Genomic DNA, 24,412 nt, shown 5'->3' with positions numbered 1-24,412 from the left:
CATTTCCCCTACAGAGGAAGAGAGCTACTCTTTCTGGAGGCCATATACACCCATGAATAGGACCCTACCAAATTCACGGCCATGACAAATGAGTCACTTACTGTGAAATCTTGTCTCCCCCTGTGAAATCTGAATTTGTGTGTGCTTCTACCCTACACTATACAGATTTCATGGGGGAGACCAGCATTTCTCAAATTGGGGGTCCTGACCCAAAGGAGAGTTGCAGGGGAGTCACAAGGTTATTTTAAGGGGGTCTTAGTATTGCCACCCTTACTTCTGTGCTGCCTGCAGAGCTGGGACGCCGGAGAGCGGTGGCTGTTAACCAGGCTCCCAGCCCTGAAGGCAATGCCCCGCCATCAGCAATGCAGAAGCAAGGGTGGCCATACCATATAAGGCCACCCTTACTTCTGCGCTGCTGCCGTCAGAGCTGGGCAGCTGGAGAGGGGTGGCTGCTGACTGAGGGCCCAGCTCTGCAGGCAGATGTACAGAATAAGGGTGGCAATATCATACATGCCATCCTTTCTTCTGCGCTACTGTGAGCGGCGGCCCTGCCTTCAGAGCTGGGCTCCCGGCCAGCAGCTGCCGCTCTCCAGCTGCCCAGCTCCGAAGGCAGGGCCGCCACCAGCAGCGGCGCAGAAGTAAGGGTAGCAGCACCGCAACCCCCCCTACAATAACCTTGTGACCCCCCCCACACACACACACACACACACAAAACTCCTTTTCTAGGTCAGGACCCCTACAACTCCAGTACTGTGAAATTTTAGATTTAAATAGCTGAAATCATGACATTTAGTGTTTTTTAAATCCTATGACCGTGAAACTGACGAAAACGGACTGTGAATTTGGTAGAGCCCTACCCATGAGGGTGGGGGGAGAAGATTCACTGTCCCATCTCCCACCCATCCCCTGGGGGTGCCTTGTATCTCAGGGTGCACACAGCGGGAACATAGATCTGATACTTTTGTGGACTTTACGAATAAAGCTGACCGAATTTCATATTTTGGTGCTCAACATAGGGTACCCAGTTCAGCACTTAGCTGCCAAAACACTCATTTTTGACACCGATGTGCCAATTAAATTAACATAATTGTCCAACGTTTTGAAATTGGGCTCAGAGTGTCTGTTGACCATACAGTACCACAAGTGGCCCTTACTGACCAGGAATTATCTGGTAAAAATCACATCCAACTCAGATTGTTTCATCTCTCACTCCATTATCATGTCAATTTATCAGAATCAGTTCTTCAAAGACAGAGAAACAAAGTTGTGAATACAACAAGGGTGAAAGGATAAATTAGATCAGTATTAATGATCAGTTTTCCATTTGATTTCTAACAAAGAGGCATATTTTGCTTTTGCCCTTCTCCCCATTACACAATGACTCTCAGTGTTACATACTAATGATTTCAAAATTTGGGCTGGGATTTTCAAATCCTCTAAGGGACTTAGCTGCCCTGTTTCCATTGAAATCCAATGGGAATCAGGCACCTAACTTCCTTAGACTCCTTTTAAAAAAACGTATCTTCAACTAGCCTGGGGTCAGCAGAGCTCAAAAATATGCATCAAATTTCTATTCGTTTTTGGCAGTCGGATAAAGAGCCAATTATTTTTTCAGCTATTTAAAAAAAGAAGAACCCTGGCCCACAAAAGCTGTTATTGTGCCAACGCCATCCCAAAGAAACTTTATGACGGAGATACAAACCTCTGAGAATTAGAGATTACTATGGAAATTAGAAACAATGTCAGAATCCTAGTTATACCACTGCTAGGAAAAGATATTTTTAAAAAGCAAAGAAATCCTTTTTCATCTTCACTTGCTACAGGGCAGGTCACAAATTATAATGGAATTTCAGTTGCAAACGAAAAAAAAAGAAAAGAAAACCCACACTTGCTCAGCACTGACTCGTATTCAGCCATGTGAGAGCACAAGCAAGAGGCAAAAGAGAACAGAGCTGTGAAGAGACATTGTGCTATTGTTTTCATTGAAGAAGAACTCAGGGCTTTTTGCAATGTCTCACAAAGGAAAGGTGTCTAGGTTTTTTTTCCTTTTCAGTCACTTTGGTTGCCCATCAGATCACGTGCAACAGAGAAAAATAAAAGTTTTTTTCCCCTGTGAGACAGTAGACCATTGCGATTTTCAAGTTTGCAGCACTTTCCAGGGTCAACAATATCTTTTTAAGATTCCTCTTTTCATAGTTGCCTTTGGGGAAAAAATTAGAACAAACAGGCCACACTGCTTGGTTTTTAAAACTAAAATCATATCCTACAGCATTTACTCACTTAAGGACACAGTAAAAATCCTTTCTGCAAAATGTGGCTGTGCTCTGGATATATAAATGATTCACAACTTTAACGACACAACACTCCATCTGCAGAGCACTTAATGTCACTGCGATATATTGATACTATCTGACTGAACTCGACAGCTGTTCAAAGATACAGGGCCAAATTCTGCATTCAGTTATACCCGTGTAACCCCTCTGTGTTCGGACTCAAATCTCCTGATTCCCAGTTCCACACTTAATCTACTGAACACCACTGTGTCACATTTAAATTTCTGGGCGAACTCAGGGATATACAGTATATGCTATCTAGACCACACTGATTATTTGAGTCATGATTTATATTTTCAAAAGCATTTGGCTACACAGTGCAAAAGAATACTTGTCTGCTATTGTTTTCCATTGTAAATAATACTATTATCTGATTGATGGTGGAAGTGGGATGGCTGTAAAACTTAGAATTTCACCAAGGACCATGGGCGGTTTCTAATGGCATAGCCAATGGCATTTGTACCTGTAGAATCACAAACAGATTTTTTAATATGTGACTAAGCCAGAAGCTTGCTCTATACTCCAAGGACACTGACTTGGTAACCGATTTCAGCTGCAGTAGTTGTACAGTTTGGGCCAGATCCACAAATGGTGTAAACTGGCAGCTCTCTAGACCTGTCCCTATTTACACCAACTGAGGATCTGCCCCCATTACTTGATATGGTACGCACAATCTGCAAAGGCAGGTTTTTGCAGTGGAAATAGCTTTAGTAGAATTTCTTCAAGAATTACTTGAACCGAAAGACCAGTTTCTGTTATTGTTGCTGCAACATTTAATAACCTGCGACCACAGATATAAAGAGACAGATCTGAAACCTCTTGGGTGTCTGATGAAGATTAGGAAGGAAGGGAAATAAAACCATAAGTCAACTGACCTAGAGGAGAAAAAAGAAACCCTTCATGCTGTGAACTTATTAAAAAGTTATATGAAAGAAGGCATGATGAATGTTGAATTGCAATGACTACTTCTGCTGGCTATAAAGTGTTGTGAAAAAGCAGTCAGAGTAGATGGAAGGGCAAAGGGAAAATTGGTCCAATAAAAATGACAGTTGGGACCTAGAGACAGAAGAAAAGGAAATGGCAGCTCTATTAACTCTTAGTTCACTTTTCCTGCTTAAAAACATGCAGATCCTTTTTCTATCCCAACGATGAGCCAACTAAAATATGCAGGTCAACATCATCATCATCTGGTCAGCATCCTGTCCCTCTGATGGCTGAAACCTCACAGTTGCATTCTGATATGGAAGCAGCGACAGCTGGACATACACAGAAAGCAATAGAATTTAAGGGGACATTATTTATTCACAGTGAAACAGCTTCGGCAGGAGAAACTGAGAGACCCCCACAGCAGAATATCCTATAGGCCAGTAGCTAAGGCACTCACCCAAGAAGTGGTAGATCATTGTTCAAATCCCTTCTCCCTCAAGCAGACAGGAGACATGAGCTAGAGGTCTCCCACATCCCAGGTGAGTACTCTAGCCATTGGGCTCAGTGTTATACATGAGGGACCCGATGGGGTAAGTGAGATCTGAGCACGCTTACTGGATTTGCCGCCACAGGTGCGTTAGGCAGAGGAATGTCTGCCTTTTCCCAGTTCATGCACTGCTCTGGGGCACAGACGTCCAAATGCCTTTTTGCTGTTGATGAGACAAGTGACCAGCAATGACCAGTCCCAGGTCCAAGAGACCACTGAGCAATCCTGCCACAGGCCACAACCCAAGACAGACAAAAATGGTGATTATGGGGAATAGGAGGATTCTGGCAACTGGGGGTTCAGGCCAGGGAAGCTGGTCACTCCAGGGACTGGGGAGCATCAGCAGCTGGTGGGTTGGGGTCAGTTTGGGGCACTTGTCACTGGGTGCAATACAGCAGAGTCTGGCAGAAAGGAGGCCTGGGCAGGGGGATGCTCAGTGTGACCTTTAATCCCCTCTACTGCCCACCCACTGGGTGTCCAGGAGGAGGCCTGGAAACCACACTTAAGTTTCTTTGTGAATCTAACTTGTTGTGTAGGACAAGTCAGTAACTAATATCCAGCATCACAGCCTTGATTGTGGTAGCACCCACCTGAGAGATGTAGGTCTATAGGCAAGGAGGAGGGAGAAACTAGTCTGGGGCTTGCAAGGGAGACCCCAAATTTAAAATAAAGTACAAATTTAAAATAAAGTAAAATAAAGAGGCAAGTGATATTGATGTTCTATGAGCCACAATAGGCCTCACTTAGAACACCGTGTAAAAGGCACTTCATACATTAATAGCTTTTCGTACAAGTCGCGTATTTCAATAAGCATCCATATGTCCACAATGCATTCACATCATAATCAGAAAGGGAGCATAGGAAAAGTACTGGTAACACAACCAGTTTTTAACTGTCCTTTTCCATGCACAAATGTATCCTCTTGTCAGTATTTGAGGAGCTACAGGCATAAACCTCACTAATCAAATAAATATAGACCCCTTAGATGCAAGCAAAGAGTTTGCTTTTGGTTTCTTCATTGAAGCTCTACAGGGAGCGAGTAAAAACACAGGGTAGTTTATATATGTTAACATGTATTCTCCCTTTCATTCAGGCATCCGTTTATTTCTGACAAGCAACCCATTGAAACAAAAAGAAAAGGAGTACTTGTGGCACCTTAGAGACTAACCAATTTATTTGAGCTATTACCAGCAGGAGAGTGAGTTTGTGTGTGTGGTTTTTGGGAGGGAGGTGAGAGAACCTGGATTTGTGCAGGAAATGGCCCAACTTGATTATCATGCACATTGTGTAGAGAGTTGTCACTTTGGATGGGCTATCACCAGCAGTAGAGTGAATTTGTGTGGGGGGGTGGAGGGTGAGAAAACCTGGATTTGTACTGGAAATGGCCCAACTTGATGATCACTTTAGATAAGCTATTACCAGCAGGACAGTGGGGTGGGAGAAGGTATTGTTTCATATTCTCTGTGTGTATATAAAGTCTGCTGCAGTTTCCACGGTATGCATCCGATGAAGTGAGCTGTAGCTCACGAAAGCTCATGCTCAAATAAATTGGTTAGTCTCTAAGGTGCCACAAGTACTCCTTTTCTTTTTGCGAATACAGACTAACACGGCTGTTACTCTGAAACCCATTAAAACAGTAACTCACAAGCAATCAAGTAAAACAGTCCTGATTCAAAGTTCACAGAAATCAATGGCTCATATCAACTTCCAGGGGCTTGCATCAGGTCCCAAGTAGTTAATCATATAAAGTAAGATTCTTCCCTGTCACCATTTTTCTATAGATGTAGGTAGGATTACAAGCTTTGCACAGGGATCTCTTGACTTATGAAGGATGCTACCTTAGCCGACCTGGCTATTTCTACAATGCAATTGTTTAAAATTCAATAAATCATAGTATGAAAGTCACAATTTACTTCAGCTGGGGAAGTTAAATTGACAATAGATTGAACAGTGCAAGCTATGCTGATGGTCATAGGAAGTGTGTCTTGTATAATGCATTGGTTTCTAAGATGTAAATTCTATTGCAATATGTGAAAGTTCTGATGTTTCTGGAATTACTTCCACTTCGTAGTATATGAATGAATTGGTTTTAGGCCTGTCACTGATAGGGAACAGCAGGGCACTTCAACCTGCTAAATCTTAGGGGTTTATTTCTACATATATCAATCACATTCTTAGTTCATAAAGAAAAAAAAAGTGACACTTAATAGTCTTTCTTCTGGGATGCACTATCTTGCGAGATGAAAACAGAATTATTATGAGACATTAAAACGTGTGCCTTGATCCATAAAAAAATAAGTAATTCTTTTCCGATTAATAGACGAGATTATACTAAATCCTCAAGAACAAACCTCATTTTATTCCTATGCTTCCTTTACCTTGCACCATCAAAACCGAAAAAAATCTTACCTCACTCTTCTGAATTACATTCATTCATTTTCATAGAACCATAGGGTTAGAAGGGACCACAAGGGCCATCTGATTACTAGTCTAAGCCCCTGCCAAAATGCAGGATTTGTTGCGCCTAAACCATCCAAGACAGATGGTGACCAGCCGCCTTTTGTAAGCCTCCAGTGAAGGAGCTTCCACAACCTCCCTAGGCCGTCTGTTCCGTTGTCCTATTGTCCTTACAATTAGGAAGTTTTTCCTGAGATTTAATCTGAATCTGCTATGGTGTAGTTTGAACCCATTCTTCCCTCTTGCCACAGAGGGCAACAACTTTTCTCCATCTTTTTTTGTGGCAGCCTTTCAAATATTTGAAGACGGCTATCATATACCCCCCTTAAACAAGGATACTTCCCAAAAAAAAAAATCTCTTCAAATTTTTGATTTCTGTGCCTTTAAATTTTTGTGCTTCAGTCAGCATATCTCAGCCCTTTGAAACCCTCAAATGGAAGGCATTTTGTAAGAGAAAAGTGTTATCACTATTTTAGTAGTGACCCCCTACCTGCACGCAGTTCACATAAATACCATGGGCCTGATTTTCCACTGCAAAAGAGGCATGTAAAGCACTACCAGCAGTGCGAGAAGAAAATTCTGATTTGGTTGGGTTTTTACATTCCCTTTGAACAAGTGCAAATGATTACACAAAGCACAAGGCAATGGAGAATCAGGCCCTCTACATATAGGATTTCCTGACCTATTTTACATCTTCACTTTGAGGGATGTTTTTGAACCAAGATTATAATAAACTAAAGTCCTCAAAGCATCACCAAGGCATCCAGTTGTATTTAACACAATATTTATATACAAATACCACTGAGGTCTAATATCCAAAGCAATAAATGACAGAATGTTTCTAGGTAGGTATAACTAATTCTTTAAGCTTCAATTTTTGAGATATACAGTGGGTGCCTTAAATAGTCTGGCAATATTTGCTTGCAATACCCCCATCCTATTAGGAGGTGTTGATCCTGCTGGGAAAGAGTTAAGTGGATTTTGCTGACTCTGAAGCAGATGATTTCATACCCTGTTTCAGTATAAGCGGAGTGGGTCTTTGGAAGAGAAGATCGAGGGTGTGGGCTGAGTAGTCCTGAGGGAGGAACTCTTTGAGCAAAAAAGCCTGTGGAGATGTGGGCTAATCTTTATGTTATTTCAGTGTTTTGTTTGTTGCTATAGCTAAAACCTCAACAAGCAGTTAAGGTTCTTCATATAGTAAAGGGGATTGTTTGCACACCAGGTTGGGAAAGATGCTTGCGTACAACATCCTTAATGGTAAAAAACAGAGCTCGTTGAAGTTCTTACACATTTTTCAACAATTTTTTTTAAATCATTTATTGTTAAGTTTTTTAACCATATCCAAAAGCTGTTTGAGTATTTCTGAAGATCTGAAATTTTAACTAAATCTTTTCCCACAAAAAATATGTTTTCTTCTTTTAGGGAGGGGGAGGGAGTAAATGTCACCATTGTTCAAACATCACTAGAAAAAAAAATGTAAAAGGAATGTTGATAAGGGCACCCACAGAAGTATAGCAGACTACCAAGAGCTGGTCCTGCAGAATTTACCCCGAGTTGAATGAACGAAGGAAACAAATGGTTTACTTCATGCAGCTCAACTGTTCTCACCTCTCCCTATCTGGAACGCCTATCAGAGGTAAATGTCATTTATCACACTCAACCTTCCACTCAAACGGACTGCCTTCAGGGCTCATACTTCTGTCTTTCACCACCACCACCCCTCTTTCCTGCCTCCCCCTCTCCCCAAGAGACTGAAAACTATTATTTATAAGCAGGGACACTGATAGAGAGATCTAGAAACAGAATTTTGTCAGAATCTCCCCACCAAACTATTGACTTTCATTGCAACTCAAGTCCTCCCTCCATCCGACTGGCACATCCCACCTCCCTCCTGTTAAACAAATGCAACAAGCCGAAGAATTCTGCTACTTTTAGAACAAAGCAAGTGGCTGAATTAGCTCTGCTGCTGCCAGTTCTTTCAAAGGCGAACGAAGAGGGGAACTCCAAGCCTCTTTTAAACACTGCAAGGTCAAACCAGTGGAAGTTTTCTTCTCGGAAGAAAAGCACAAAGGCGAGTTGACCCTTGATATTTAAGTGAGCTGCTAACTAAATCAGGTGAGATGTGGACTGTTGTGTTCAGCTGCAAAACATTCAAGTGACTTTGCCCTTACTGAATTTACCACAGGCTCAGGCTTTGAAAAGTTGTCAAAGCATAAACACATTAGTTAAAAGCTCAGGTTTGCTTCAGTGGACAAGCCAGCGAACAGCCGTAAGTCATATTCTTTGGTTCAGCTCGCAAAAGCCTTTTATATACACAAAACCCTATAAGAAAGCTAACCATGGCTAGCAGCGATTTCAGACACAGAAACATTTCTAACCATCTGTCTGGGTTGATCTGAGTGATTTCCTTAGTTCTATGGACATGTTTCATCCCTTCCAAACCAGGAGAGAAGCAGGTTTTAAGATCATGGCCTTATTCTCAACTGATATACATCAGGAACGTTCCATTGATGTCAATAGAGCTATGTCATCAGACACCCACTGAAGGCCTGCCCTAGCGTTCTAGAACTAGTATTCCTGCATGCACTGAAGTCAGTGGCAATATTCCCATTAACTTTAGCTTGGCATTGTCCACAACACCTGATCCAGCTACAGGAGTAAACAGCCGAGCTGAATTTGTAGCTCACTCTGAGAATGACTCCTATACACATGGCAGCAAGCACTCCATGTTTATCATGCCACAGGGATTTCTAGATCATTTGTGCTCATTTTACAAGGTTTGGTGTTTTTTTTTGGTTTGTTTGCATTGTTTGTAAATGGGAGCCATGCAAAATCACCCTTGAATCTGAAATCCGTACTACTTCCTGGTCATGTATCAGCACCTGTAATAGAGTCTGCAAGCCAAATTCTGTTCGTGGTTACACCTGTGTCTTTTATCATACCTGTTTTATCTCATTAACCTTCAATGGGGTGGCACAGGTGCATCCGAGGACAGAAACTAGACCTGCAGTTGGAATTTAGATCACAACTCTGCTGCTGATGGATAAGCCGGATTCTATTGTTTAACCTCAGTCTTGTAGGCCCAGCAGAGCTAACAGGAGTTAAAAGCAGTAAAAAATGTATGTACATCTGACTCTGAATACAATAGGAACCAGATACCATTCTTACACAGGTTTCAGAGTTGTAGCCGTGTTAGTCTGTATCAGCAAAAAGAACACAGAGTACTTGTGGCACCTTAGAGACTAACACATTTATTTGGGCATAAGCTTTCGTGGGCTAAAACCCACTTTATCGGATGCATGCAGTGGAAAATACAGTAGGAAGATAGAGAGAGAGAGAGAACATGAAAAAATGGGTATTGCCATACCAACTCTAACGAGACTAATCAATTAAAGTATGCTATTATTACACCGTCACCTTTCAAAGCAGAACCATGCTCTTCAAGAGGCCAATGTAGACAGGACCTTAGCTGAAGACAGTACCAACTAAAACTCAGGATGTCCAGGATTCATATATGGCCCCTTCCATCTCATCTAGCCAGGTAAGGAGAGAGAATCACATATGCACTGTGGCATGATGGGAAGGGGAAGAAGGCTAGAAAAATCGGCAGCCATACCGTGAACTTGTCAGGCCATTAAACAGAGTTGGGCGGAATTACTATTCCTCATTGTATTTAGTTGTTTCAGAACATCATTTATGAGAAGACACAAAGAGACTGCCATACTCCCTAATCCATGACACATCTCCCAGCGTAGAAAAGGTGTGGTCTGTGGACAGAGACCTAGCTGACCTAGCATGTCGCAGCCTAAAAGCCATGTGTGCGAGGTCTTCGGTTTCAATGAGATGTGCTGCTGTGAAGGAAATAGCGTAACCTTAACTTGCAAAATGGATGCACCAAGTATCGGCCAAGCCTGGCTGGGCCAGACGCAATTTGTTATTGCGCTAGTCACAGACAATGCTGGAAAATAAGAGCTGCAAATATGAGAGACATCATAACACTGTATTGAATTACACTTCACACTTACATAGCACATTCTGTCTTCAAAGTACTTTGCAATCTATGGCCCCAATCCTGCAAAGGCAGAAAGAGGGCCATTATCATTTACCTCAGAGCTAGTTTTATCCTGTGGGATGCCCAGACACATCAACAGCCACCTCCTTGCTCCGGGCCCCTACCAAGTATTTTTGTTGCCTTGCTCTTTACTTTGCTACTGGCCACTTTATAGGACTGCTTATGAGCTGCCTGTTCTTTGGTTATGTACTGCCTATTATTTGATCATCAGTTGTCAGGTCACTACTTCCGCTGAGTGTTAATTGCCAGTTCATTGCTTTTAACTGCACACCAACTGCCGGTTCATTGCCGTCACCGCTTAATTATTTTGCCAGCTCATTGGCCCTAATTGCTAGTTTCATCTTCGCTGTTCTTCTGGCTACCTCTCCCTTCTTTCCATTTCCCTGCTCTCTTCCTCCTCCTCATCACTGCCCATCCCTCCCCCCACTCATCTCATCTGCTCCCACTAACTGCACCTCTTCCCCTTGTTCCATCTGCTCACTTCATCCTCTGTCACCCGCATGCTCAAACACATTTTCTCTTCACCACTTTCCCGGCTGCTTCCTACCTGCTGGTGGCATCTGTCCTAATCCTGAGCCTCCCCCATATCCACAATCTCTTCTCCTTCCTGTCCCTGCCTTCTTGTCTTTCAGCATCTAGTTCAGACTGCTCATCCCCACTATCAAGGTCCTACGTGTCCCTGACCCACCTTGTCTCATGCCTTACTCTTTGCCCACTTTCCTGCCATGCTGCTCCTTGTCTTCGTCCCCCACCAGCACCCTTGTGCCTTTTTCATACTATCCCATCTTACACACAGATGCACACTCCTACCCTGCCACTTCACCAAGCAGCCACACTCTGCTCCTTCACTCAGAGCTCACTGCCTGCAGTCATGGTATACCCCATGGACCCTACACCGCCCCCTCGAGCTCACTATCTGCTCTGCAGTCACGGTATCTCCACCCAGCTGACTTTCACTCCAACACTATCAATTCCTGCCCTATTTTCAAAAAACAAAAAGACACACAGACACACGCAATTTGTTTGGTTTTGTTGCACAACATCTATATTTGATGTAACCCCCTTCCCTCCCTTCTTGTAAGCTCTTTGAGCAAGATACCCTGGGCCAGATTCTGGGATGCATCTGAGCTGTCCCTGTTCTAGGGTGTCAAGGTTCCTTCCCCACTCTGAACTCTAGGGTACAGATGTGGGGACCTGCATGAAAACCTCCTAAGCTTACTTTTACCAGCTTAGGTTAAAACTTCCCCAAGGTACAAACTATTTCACCTTTTGCCCGTGGACTTTATCGCTGCCACCACCAAACATCTAACAGGTATATAATTGGGAAAGAGCCCGTTTGGAAACGTCTTTCCCCCCAAAATCCTCCCAACCACTACACCCCCTTTCCTGGAGAAGGCTTGATAAAAATCCTCACCAATTTGAAGAAGCGAACACGGACCCAAACCCTTGGAGCTTAAGAACAATGAAAAAGCAATCAGACTCTTAAAAGAAGAATTTTAATAGAAGTAAAAAGAATCACCTCTGTAAAATCAGGATGGTAAATACCTTACAGGGTAATCAGATTCAAAACATAGAGAATCCCTCTAGGCAAAACCTTAAGTTATTAAAAGACACAAAAACAGGAATATACATTCCATTCAGCACAGCTATTTTACCAGCCATTAAACGAAAGAAAATCTAACGCATTTCTAGCTAGATTGCTTACGAACTTTTTACAGGGGTTCTGAGCTGCGTTCCTGATCTGTTCCCGGCAAAAGCATCACACAGACAGACAGACCCTTTGTTTCCCCCCCGACTCCAGCTTTGAAAGTATCTTGTCTCCTCATTGGTCATTTTGGTCAGGTGCCAGCGAGGTTACCCTAGCTTCTTAACCCTTTACAGGTGAAAGGGTTTTTTCCTCTGACAGGAGGGATTTTAAAGGTATTTACCCTTCCCTTTATATTTATGACATAGGGCATGCACATAACACCAGGAACTGGGAGGGGGAATAGCTAGGATCACTACCCGCTATAAACTACCCTACACCAGAGGATTCCTACCCTCGTCATTGGAGGAAACCAGGATATCATTGGAGGAATCCTCCATGGGCCAGAGGAGCAGGTCCATAGCTGCTTTCACAGGCGCTGATTTTTGGTTTTGCCGGTGTGTACTCCTCCCCGCCCCCTCCCATCCCCGTGCGAGCAGTGGGCGGGAACTCAGGGGAAGAGGTCGAGCAGGGGCAGGGCCTCATGGTGGAGCACAGGCAGGGTCTCAAGGGGAAGAGGCCAACCGGGGACGGGGGCTCAGGGTGGAGCACAAGTGGAGGGGCCATGGTCAGGGCGCTGGGGCCCACAAAAGATGAATCCGGCCCTGTGGGTGCTGAGTACCCCCCGCCTTTTTTTTTTTTTCCAGTGGGTGCTTGAGCCTTGGAGCACCCAGGGAGTCAGCGCCTGTGGCTGCTTTGCACTGACAGACTGCTGCAAAGCAGCTACAGTGTGGCCAAGAATCTGGACCAGAGTTGACTTTATTTCTGTGAAGCGCAGTGGGCATTTATTGTGCTATAAGAAGTTCAATATTATATTAATTATCAATGCTCACAACAGATCTCTCAGGATGAGAACCATCCCCGAACGTTCAAATCCAGAAACTGAGGCAGTCAGCTAGTTTATTTCCTGCCCCTACCTACAGTTGCTTGCTGTTCAGATTCTGCCGTTCCAGCTGGAGAATTTAGTTCTCAAATACCTGTAATGCCAACCTCATTTACTATTTGGATCCAGCCTGATTATATCCAGTACTAAAATGGCTAGACAGAATGGAGGCACATGGTAAAGAAAAGACATATAGATTTGTAGATACAGGTTGAACACTGCCCATATTTGAATGCCACACAAATATGAAAAGCCTGCTGACAGTCAACACACACACACACACACACAGACACCCCTGCTAACACAAACACAACAGTGTACCTGGTATAAGTTCTGCTGTTCTCATAGCATGCAGAGAAGCACCTATTCTTTCCACTTAATATTCTTCCCACTGAGTTCACAATCCCCCTTAGCCATTATCCTTCATTGCCTTAGCTTTATTTTTCACACACTGTAAAAATAAATCGTATATAAAACATAGGAACACAACAGCTAGGTCACACATCTTACTTCCTTAATGAATGCAACTATGCAAGGATCACGTACAAAACTGTGTTACTGCAGAGTTGCTGTACAGTAATGAATTTGGTTATTTCTGTTGGCTGTAAACTCATTATACTTTTCTTCCCCACCTCTTGACTAACCCTCCAGGCTCTATTCTATATTCACTTACACTAATGTCTATATATCGCAGCCTCATATAAAGTTATACAAAACACAGCCTTGCTATGCAGTGAAATATGACAACGACCAGATCTTTCAGATGAGTAATTGTTTTCAATAGATAACCCTGTTCTACCATGAAGACGCTCAATAAACGCTGCGATATGATGTACGGATCTGTCCCTGGTTTCATTAACACCAAACAGCAATGCAGATTTTGGCATTTGATGACCAGCTGATCTCAGAATACTATAGAGTTCTGGTTCAGAAAATGATCCAAGTGACTAAAGAAATTAAAATTGAATTAAAAGTCCATTGTTTGAGGAACAGTCTCCCCTCAACACACATACAATACTCCCATAATGCTAACAGGGGTACATATTGAGAGTTGAGAGTACATACTGAAGGGACAAATATACACCCCAGAGAGGAATCTAGTGGTTAAAAAATTGTGCTAGGACTCAAGAGATCTGGGTTCAATCCCCAGCTCAGTCTTCCTCTCTGACCATGGGGGTGTCACTTAATTTCTCTGTGCTTCAGTTTCCAATCTGTAAAACGTGGGATAACAATCCTTCCTTCTTCCCCAGTCGTTGTCTGTTTAGACTGTAAGCTCTTCAGGTAAGAGACTGTCTCTTGCCATGTGTTTGTATAACTGCTGGTCCAAAGGGGCCACCCATCTCAGCTGAGTACTCTAGGTGCTATTGAAATATTAGTAATCAATAACTTATGCTAGAAGCACTGCTTATATACAATCATAGTCTATCCTCATGAACTGGTTAGCATTTACATTCTAATCTCCCCTGAACAAAAGCAGAATAAGTGTATATTTTAGATTCCTGTTGTCATGTAGTAATTACTAACCTGTTTTAAACCTGAATCTATTCTTCCATAACACTCAGATTGTTCTATGCTACTATCAGCCTCGGTCAGCCCTCGGTCTCCCTCCTGTCTGTGTCATCTTCAAGTAATTAAGGTCACTTTTCCAGCTGTTGTATCTGCAAGAGGCCTCATTGACTTCAAGAGAAATAATTGTCAGCCTGTTTCTGTTTTTCTTAAAACGTGCTTTGAGTTCCATCTGCCCCGCTTCCTGTCCCTTCATCTTGATTACAGAATTAGAAGAAAAGAGTCAGTAAAATTCCAGGCAACATCAAAGATGCTTTCACCACACAGTAGAAATCCAAGATAACCAGTACCAACAAGGTGGGGATGGGAAAAATTATAGACTTAGTCTGATGTTGTTCCCTGCTTTTATCAATAATCCTTCCTCCCTCTTGCAAAACAGTTTCAGGAATTTAATTAAAGGGAGTGGGAAGGTTTCTTAGGAGCAGCATTTTTTCCCCTACTCAGAAAATATTCCACATGTCCCAGGGTAAGCATGTTGGTTTCACAAGGATGAAAAACCCAGGACACATGCCCATAAGCCCATTAGGCAATTCCAGGATTCCCATTAAATGGTGCTCCAGTCCAGATGTGGACTGCCTGCTAACTAAACTGAGCCAGTTATTTGTATAGCTAGCACAAATGTGCACTGCTGTTTGATGAATTATTGATTCTGCACACACCCCACCTCCAAGTGGTATGGGTAAGAACCAGCACACAACAGAGTACGTGAGAGGGCCATCGGTGAGCATAGTTCCACTGATGCCGCCTGTGGTCGTCATAGAGACCGACAGAAGCACCAAGGAAAGCAATTTTCAAGGTACAGAGAACAGGCAGAGTTGGGCCTTCTGTGAAGGCTGAAGATCTGTGGGAAAGGAGAGAAACTGAGGCAGAAAGGGTTCAGGGTCACATAGGAAGACTGTGGCAGAGCTAAGACCTGAACCCAGATCTCCTGAAGATCCAATCCAATACCTCAGCTGAAAGACCATCCCCACTGACTTCAGTTAGGCCGCTCCGGATTTACACCAGGATAACAGTTCAGAATCTGGCTCACAAAACGTTCCTGTCCAGAGCTGACAATCATTCTTTGGGAGTGTTAATAAAAGATTAACAGACTGAATTGCAATGGTTTGTCTTCACCTTCAGATTTGTTATATGCATGTTTATCTTCAGGACTGGGACACCACAGACAGTTGATTTATGTAGCACTGACTGGGTCTATTGACTGTTTGCAATTCAGATATAGAGCTTTCTACAGTTGCAAGAGGGGGTTAAATAAATACAAGTTTCATTACCACACATGGCTGGGAATTTCCCCTTCCCGGACTACAAGTTCTTGGATGGACAATTCTCAATAGGAGCCACTTTTTAGATAGCAAATACTTTTTATTCCATATATTGTTGTGGGTCTCCCATATAGTCTGCTGCTGCCAGATCTGTTTTTATTTTTGCTTGTAATTACATGTAAGGTGCCAAGAAAATGGCAGACTTTGTACCTTTACTATATTATTTCTGGTTATTGCTTATCAAACTGTACTGCTTTGAATATGCAGAAAGCCTAATAAAATATTGTAAATTCACTGACATACAAATGATTTTCATCAGGTTAAAAAAAATGAAACCTCCTGAGTAATTCACAACAACTAATAAAGAATAAGATTTGTGCTATTTTTCTACTGCCGCAGAACTTGTGCAAAATATTCATATGTTCCAGTATATTGTACAGGTGTAACTGAAATCAATTGGAATATTTCATAGAGGTATGGTCTAGGTCTCTGACCACAGGACTGTAAACTGTGCACTCCTGAGTTCTAATTCCCACTGTCATCTCAAGAAAGCCATTTAACCTTTATGCCTTTTTTCCTCCACCCACCCACCTAGAAACGTTATATAGATGGTTAATGCTTGAAAAGAGCTGTGTAGCTTTAGAAGGCTGCAAGTGACAGTTTATTAATGCATATAACAACCGATATAAAAAAAAGCAGTGTTTGCTAGTCTCAAGCACACAGTACCATTTGAGACTCTTCTAGATAGAAGTCTTAAAATAAGAATGGTCGATGTACAAATCAATGAAAGATGGCAGCCTCTCTCTAGGCACTATCCTTAATGCGGAGCTATTTTTTCAAACTTGGTAATTTTTCGTTTGGAAATGGCTGAAAAATTCTGTTTTCTATGAGATTTTGCAGGTTTGGAGCAATCCCTCTCTGAAGGAAATAATGTAATTAGACTTTTCCTTGATTTCCCTCCTGGGGTGGAGAGAATCCTATACAAATGCTTTCTCTGCATAGAATTTCTCTTTTCAGCAGTGGCTCCTGTACACAGCCAGAGGTGCTTAGGACACAGGTACAGCAGCAGCAAAATAATCAATTCCTTTCTAATGCACTTCCTTAAATGCCTCTCTGAGACCACTTAGTCACAATACCTACAAGAAACTAGCTGACTAAGTCATCTACCTATTTCGTGAGTGAACTGCTTGGAGGGAGACGGACCAGTGCTGGGAGGGAAGTGCATAAGGACGTTGGAATGGTATTTGGAAACTGAGGTGGGAGAAAAACAAGCAAGAGCAGTGTGTGGAAGAAGGCAGAGAGGAGGAATTTGGACCCCCGTCCTGCAATGGGTGGAGCTCTGCATCCATTCAGAGCCTCACTGATGTTAACAGGGCCCCTGTGCCTGCGAGGAGCTCCTGGTATCAGTGCGGGCCTGGATGGGCACACATTTCTGTTCATCCAGCTCCAACAACAAAGGAAAGAAATAAGTCGGGTCCCCATCCTCCTCCTGATCACGTTGCTTGAACGTTTCATCGTTCTTTCCCATCCTTAGTGTATCTTTGTCTTTTTAAGTTATATGTTCCTCAGGGCAAGGATTTCAGTAATTGTTATTATTATTGTCTTATAGTTTTTTGTCCTTAGTAGCACTCAGAATGTGAAGGTTGCTGTTGTCTCCAGCTGTGTTCAGAAAGCACCTTGCATGCTGTGGGAGCTACTACAAACAATATCGTATTGCTTTTAAACAAACTGGGATTCTGAAAGAATCCAACAAACAGCATGCAGCTGGTCTTTCTCCCCTTTCAATGTTGCCAGGCAGTGTATGTCTTGTTAGCACACATCTTGACCTGGTTATAACTAGCCCTATAACTTGACCTGGTATTTTTCTTCGAGTAGTAACATGTTGAAAAATACCAACACCGGTAAAATGCTAATATACTTTTTTCTTCTCCATAGTGACATTTCAATGACGGTCACACGACAGGATAACTACACATGTGTACAGTCCTCAAGCCAAACAAAATATAGGATTTTCCCCAGTGCAGCATTCTTTTTAATCAAAGCTGCTTTAAGATCCGTATACCTTTACACACACAGAGTAGTGTATCCTACGCCACGAGTAATCCCACTGACATCAACATACTGAGTAAGGAATTACTTAAAGTGAGGAAGGGTTTCCATAACTGACCCTTAATTTCTATAATTTAAACAAAAAACAACCTTCAATTTATTCCGTATCTTCATCAACTCCATCATCCAGACAAGTGTAAATGTCACACACATCATCATCATGCAGTGACATAGATGAACATCTCATTTCCTATCCCCTTATTATACTATATTACAGTCCTTATTGAGACAAAATGAGTAGAAGAGAATGATCTGCCACACAATTTATTAGAGTTGATGGAGTGTAGACAGACTTTTCAATCTCCTTTAAAACATTGTGATGCTCCATAGTGTATTATTAATGGAAACAAATGAACACAATCTGCTTCGGCTTTTCCCCAAGCCATCCACCAAAGACACAGTGATGTAAATCAATTCCACTTCATTTCCCCCTTTAAAGTGCAGGAGAACTTTAAAAGAGTCAGTGTCAAGGTTGGAAGGCAAAAGAACCCAACTCCTATAAAATTTGAGATTATACAATAGTTATAGATTCCAAAGACACTGCAGTAACTTTGCTGGAGGGGTGGTATTAAGGGAAATAAAACATATAAACCCAGTCTAGCTATTAATAAACATGATGCACACTACTTTAGATTCCACAACAAAAAACCATTGTGTAGTTTCGTTGTGATAGCACGCCTGTGTGTAAGCACTTCAGGAGCAACGTTCTTGTCAATTTCTTTTTACTGTTTGAGTATCAAATTGAGGCAGCCAAGTATTGTATGGAAAAGTACTATTTGCATGAGATTCCCTCCATCACATATCTGCCCAATGATTAAGGTGGATTATTTGCAATTGTGAAAAATGGAGAAATCATGGTTTTGTCACAGCAAAAAATGCAAGAATCATACTTTTAGTTTGAAAAAGGAGAAGTCACAGCACACAATGAATATGAAGTTTTCCAGAAGAAAAGTGTTAAACGATCATCACCGATAGCAAAACATCAAATACATGCAGAATATACAGGGAGATTTTAGACAACACTTGCTGGCCAGTCTTGTTTTGCACATTCCTGAATCCCATTGCTTAAAAATGCACAGGACAAACAAAGAGCCAAATTTGTCAATATGCACGGAGTCTTGCTCAACAGTAGCCTGGTTGGGTTGACAAAGACCACAGGTGAAATCCTGACTCTACTGAAGTCAACAGGAATTTTGTAATGGATTTCAGCGGGGCCAGGATTTCGCCCCATTGCATATTCATGAAAGCATCACTACAATTTGTGCCAAGGAAGTCATGTGGCACTGACAAAACTTGTTGAGTCATAAGTGCAGCCTATCAACCTCAATGTAACCATGAAACGTATTAAGGTTCACCTACCTCAAACAATGAGCCTTGGTAGACACAAGCACCTGTAGGACCAAAAAGAAAGTCGATTAGAAGGAAGCTGATATCAATAGACTCACCCATAAACCAGTGCTTCAAAACTACTTGACCTTGCATTCTTTGAGCATCCACAATTCCCCTGAATGTCACTAGGGTTTATTTTAGGGATGCCCAGACAAAAAGCAACCAAATATAGAAAAGGAAATGCAATTATGAATCCAAATGTTTTTGTCCTTTTTCTATTTGCTTTAAGACAATACAGCTCTATCAATCCACCACTTGCTCAATCACTCCATTGAAAACTCCATTCAGCCCTAGCACCTCCTTGTTCACCTCCTCCTGGCATTGGTCACCTTCAAATCCAGAAGGCAGCACAAACAACGAACTAGAATGGGGTAAGTAATGTAGCCACTTTATCATGGCAGCAGCTTCCAGAGACATCATGCACATCCATCCATCATCAAAAGGATAGAGAGGGCAGGCCATAACCAGCTGGCATGCTGTTTGTTCTTGAGCTCCACGGAGGCAGGAGGGGGAGCTGAAGAAGCCACAACTAGAGGGATGACAGTTAAACTGCCCGTGACCACAATAAGACCTGTTATAATGAAGGAGGCTCTTTTGGTACCTATTTACTACTGAGGGCTGCATATGCAGCTCTCTCTGTATTATGTGGGCCGCATCTATTCAATATATATGCTGCCTGTAAGGTCCTGAGGCTGTCACATGAGATGCAGCTGGATGCTGCTTGGACCGCAAGGGAGAACCACTGGGCTCAGGGATGCAGTAAGTTGTCTATCTGCCAATAAATGTGCCATCGATCCAAAATATAGTCCCTCATCACCCACTGCCACTGTTCCTTGGATAGTCATGTCTGATGTACTGCCTGAGGGAGGCAATTATCTCACCCATTCGAGCAGAGTGCCTCTGGGTGGCATCTATTGACTCCCCCGATCTGTCATAGGGTGCTGTCTGAGGTACTCTGCTTGGCACTGCCCACTGGCAAGCTTTTATCATTTGCAGTGTTGTTATAGCCACGTTGATCCCAAGATACGGAGTGGGAGGGGAGAGGTGAAGACATATCTTTTATTGGACCAGCTTCTGTTGCTGTAAAGCTTGTCTCCTCCACCAACAGAAGGCAGTCCAATAAAAGACGTTAATTACCTTACCCACCTTGTCTCTCTCAAACTCTTACACATTTGACCCCACCCCATTTTAGCACAGGTTTTCATGGCCTTTCTTCTGACTGAATAGTGGGCCAATGTTGTTCCTTCAGGAAGGCCTCCTCGTTTGGCTGTGTCCATCCTTCCAGCTGAGGTCAAAACAGCCCAGCACCAGAGAGCACAGACATGATGGGCAACAGCACCACAAGCTTCACCCACACTGAGCCAATGGGCCTCAAAGCTGACCAGAAAGGCCCTGCCTTTATGGGGACGGTAGTTTAGTTTCTATGCCAGGGCATTCCTTGGCTTCTCCAGTGACACTGCCAGCAAACTGACCTCCCAGTTTGGTGTCTCCCCAGTGGTAGGCACTAGGCACAGGACAGACACAATTAGCTCCTTGTACCTCACGCACCACTGTGTACCTTTCACACAGGCCAGAGATCAGAAAGGACAGCTTCCTGGCCTGAGTCTGAATTAGTGACCTAGAGGTGAACGCTTCATATCCCTCTTTTAATCCCTTGAGTTGGCCACCTCCACAAAATTGTATTCCTACTAATTAATTGGCCGTCAAGCCAGAACACTTTAATATGCATCTACCTATAATAAAACTCACCTGGCGTTTAGGCAATTTGTGTAAAATGTGCGGGTTTCCATCTTGTCCTTAACATGCATCATGATAGGTTTGAAAACTGCACATTCAGGACTCAGTTCTGCCCCCATTGGAAACAGCCACTCGGACTTCTCTGGGAGCAGGCGCAAGGCTATTAAGTAGCACATTATATATAAGGCTAGTTTAATCAAAATAAAAAAAGTGACACCAATAAGTCTGAAGGGATGCAAAACAACTGACTACGTGCTCAGCAGCAGGGGAAAACCCAACCCAACCCAAACCAAACCAAGGTTTTGGTCTCGCCTGGCACATGGGATGGCCAGGCTGGCAGCAGAGCAGGGAATTTTGGCTGCGAACCAGAGTGGAGAACACAGAAACAAAGAAGGCATCAGAAAGCATAGCAGTTGATCTCCAAAAAGGTGTGGGCACTTGCTTACACCATATACCTGCCAGACCACTGATAAAGTGTCATGAGCATTAGCTTTGCAGGAAACTACTTGCCTGCTTTCTCATCCAGAGGTCAAGTGCAGAGACAGTAATCGAGAAAGGCAGGAGAGGAGTCTGCCTCCATACGCAGTAAAATAAAGGACAGAATGAATCTCTGCGAGAAGGCAGATAACCCCAAATAACCAGTCCAGCGTACCAAGATACTGCTTTAGGAGGCAGGTCCCCAGCACAAGAGGTAGGGGAAATGGATATCCCTCCCCGGCGTTATCAGCGCACCAAAAGGACTGTGGGGAAAACAAGAATGGGCAAGTTTAGGTTTGTAGCTTTTTATGTAATCAAGTGCTCTGGACACAGATAAATCTGTGTGTCTCTCTCCAATATTCATTGTCCCACTTGCCTTGAAATGGGAACTGCAGGTACTTTGAGGCATGGATTGAAAAGTTGAATCTTTTCACTGGTAGAACACCACAACTTTAGAGGGGCTTCTAGACAATTTAAAAAAAAAAAAAACCCCCGTTGTAGCCAGAAAGGGTTTTGCCCCCCAGTAACTGATTCCTCTATCAGCTACTGAATGATAAATATCTTTTGCTGCAATTGCCCTTCCTTATCCTAGGATTACTGCTTAGTGAGTCAGAACAGCTAACCTCTCACGTTCTTAGCAGGATCAGATACTGTGGTCCACACTCAGGCAAACCTCCCATTAACTTAAATGGATGTTTTGCATGAATGAGGATTTCCAAGATTTGGTCCATTATGCATTCAGGAGATTGTTTATTCTCTTCTTCCAGCGTCACCGAAGGCTACATTCTAGTTCTCTCTTCAGAAGTAAGGTCTTATGCTTAAAGCCAGAATCCATCCTTGGATTGCTATGCTTGGCGCCCATTGAAAAACTGAAGGCACAGTAAATATACAAACAAATAAATAAATAAAATACATCAAAATGTTATCACTTTAAACGTTTGCCTGAATTCCAGATCTTAAATCATACTACACACAAAGGGTCAAATTCTGCCCACAGATCCGCTCATGTGACTCCCACTGAAATCACATCTATCTGAGAACGGAATTTGACACAAATGGCGTTATTTCATACATTTCTTCTGGTGATTTCTCATGACGGTTTCTCTACACCTAGACTTTCTCAATGATAATGCAACGTTATTCTGAATAGCAAGCACATCCCAAATACTTTGACTTATAACATCATTCACTCACTGTTAATACCCTAGTGCCTATCGCTAACACTGACAATAATGAAAGAGAAAGGTTACCCAAGCAAATGATTGGCGAGGTACCAGTTTCATACATTCTATCTCAATAAGTCAAAAAATGGGGCAGGGGAATGAAATCGTGAATGAACTGAATGACAGTTCTTTTATTGATTTTTCTGGCAGACAGTCCTCTTCAAACAGCTGCACGCATCTGGCTACTAAAGATGTGACAAGAAATTACAAAAGAAAAAAAAGAATGCAGTGACAACTGCCTTAAGGGACCACCCAAAGGATTAACAGAACTTGGCTGTCTGGTAGAGAGGATGCCTTTAAAAACAGATGAAGCAAAACTGTGCAAGAAACCTTGGATCTACAGTAAAGTGGTTGCTTAAAACTGAGAGTTATCGATTGAATTGGTCTTTAGTCCAGGTGTAACAGATTGCGAAGGCATAATCTGGTTCTTGGCAAGTAAGGGATTATTTTCCTTTCATCAGGGGAAAGGCCATAAGGACCCAATCAAATTTCCACTAAAGTCAACTGGCTGTGTTCCCACTGATGTGAATGGGAAATCGGTCGGGTCCTCAGAGTTGTGACTTTGGACTCAGAACAGAGAGAAAGGCTTGGGAAGATTCCCTCACCCAGAGGACATAGGACTGGATTCAAGTTCAAGACACTGGATTTGATTGATTTCAGTTACACTCAGATCTCTTTACAACACTCTGGCAATGCGTTCAAGTTACAAGATTCCATTTACACGTTCTGTATGGTCGTTTTGCAGAGCCACTATGGTGCACAGGGGCATTACAGTAACAGACAGCCAACCCCAGGAAGTTTTTCCAGTTTGACCATTTACAATGGTTTTGTTATAAACACTCACCACCGAGAGAGACTTTCCTGCACACGATTTTTCCCTTGCTCTACTATATTCCACTTTAGTGTCCTACATATTTTAATTTATTTTTAAAAATTGAGAAGCTCAATCATAACAGCTTCAGCCCTTAAAATCCACTCTGATTTGCCCAAGATCACATAACAGGGCAGTGGCGGGCTTAGAATCTACATCTCCTGATGCTCAGTCCCACATTCTATTCACCTGACCACACTGGCGCCCCTCAGCAGCACCAGACATGCCTCTGAATGACTGCACAGGAAAAACACAAAGTCTGATTCTCTCCTAACTAAGCAAAGGTATAGTTCACCTGCTCACAAACTGTAATGGGAGAAAGTCCTCTTCAAACACTTATGTTCATCCCGTACTGCATGACTTGACATACATAGATTTTCAAAGACATTCTAGCTACATTTTTGCTAACTTTTCTACTACTGAACTGTCCTGCCCTCAAGACAGTCACCGAGAGTGCTCCCCAACACTTTATTTAGAGCCTCACGCAGACACAAAATTTGTATCTCCATTCGATCCGCAATCTGCGAAAATGATCCGCGGACATCCACTAATTTGCAGCGCTCCAGATATAAAATTTGGATCCACATCCATCCGCAACCTGCAAAAATGATCCATGGATATAAAACAGATATCGGTGGATTTGCAGGGCTCTACTAATATGATACAATATGTGTGTATAATGTATTTTTCATTCGAGTTTATAGAAGCTTTGCCTGTGTTTCCAAGTTACCCAATGGTCTTTTAGATGAATGATCTTCTGCTAAACCCAACACACAAGAAAGAAAAGTGTCTCCCTGCACCTTAAGGAATACATT

The 24,412-nt window shown here is 42.7% G+C and overlaps 1 protein-coding gene across 5 annotated transcripts in view; it reads right to left on the bottom strand.

The window, feature by feature from the left end:
• The window catches only part of FRAS1 (Fraser extracellular matrix complex subunit 1), a 299,490-nt gene that overhangs the window by 268,424 nt on the left and 6,654 nt on the right, over positions 1-24,412 (bottom strand). For all 5 annotated transcript variants that reach the window (XM_073340462.1, XM_073340465.1, XM_073340463.1 and 2 more), the window contains exon 2: positions 19,260-19,291. In XM_073340462.1, coding sequence (XP_073196563.1) covers positions 19,260-19,291 — 32 coding nt within the window. The remainder of the gene's footprint in view (positions 1-19,259; positions 19,292-24,412) is intronic.

This window comes from Lepidochelys kempii, chromosome 4, assembly GCF_965140265.1.
Source record: "Lepidochelys kempii isolate rLepKem1 chromosome 4, rLepKem1.hap2, whole genome shotgun sequence".
Lineage (NCBI taxonomy): Eukaryota > Metazoa > Chordata > Testudines > Cheloniidae > Lepidochelys > Lepidochelys kempii.
Note: the sequence above shows the minus strand (reverse complement) of the source record. Positions and strands in the feature narration are given on the sequence as shown.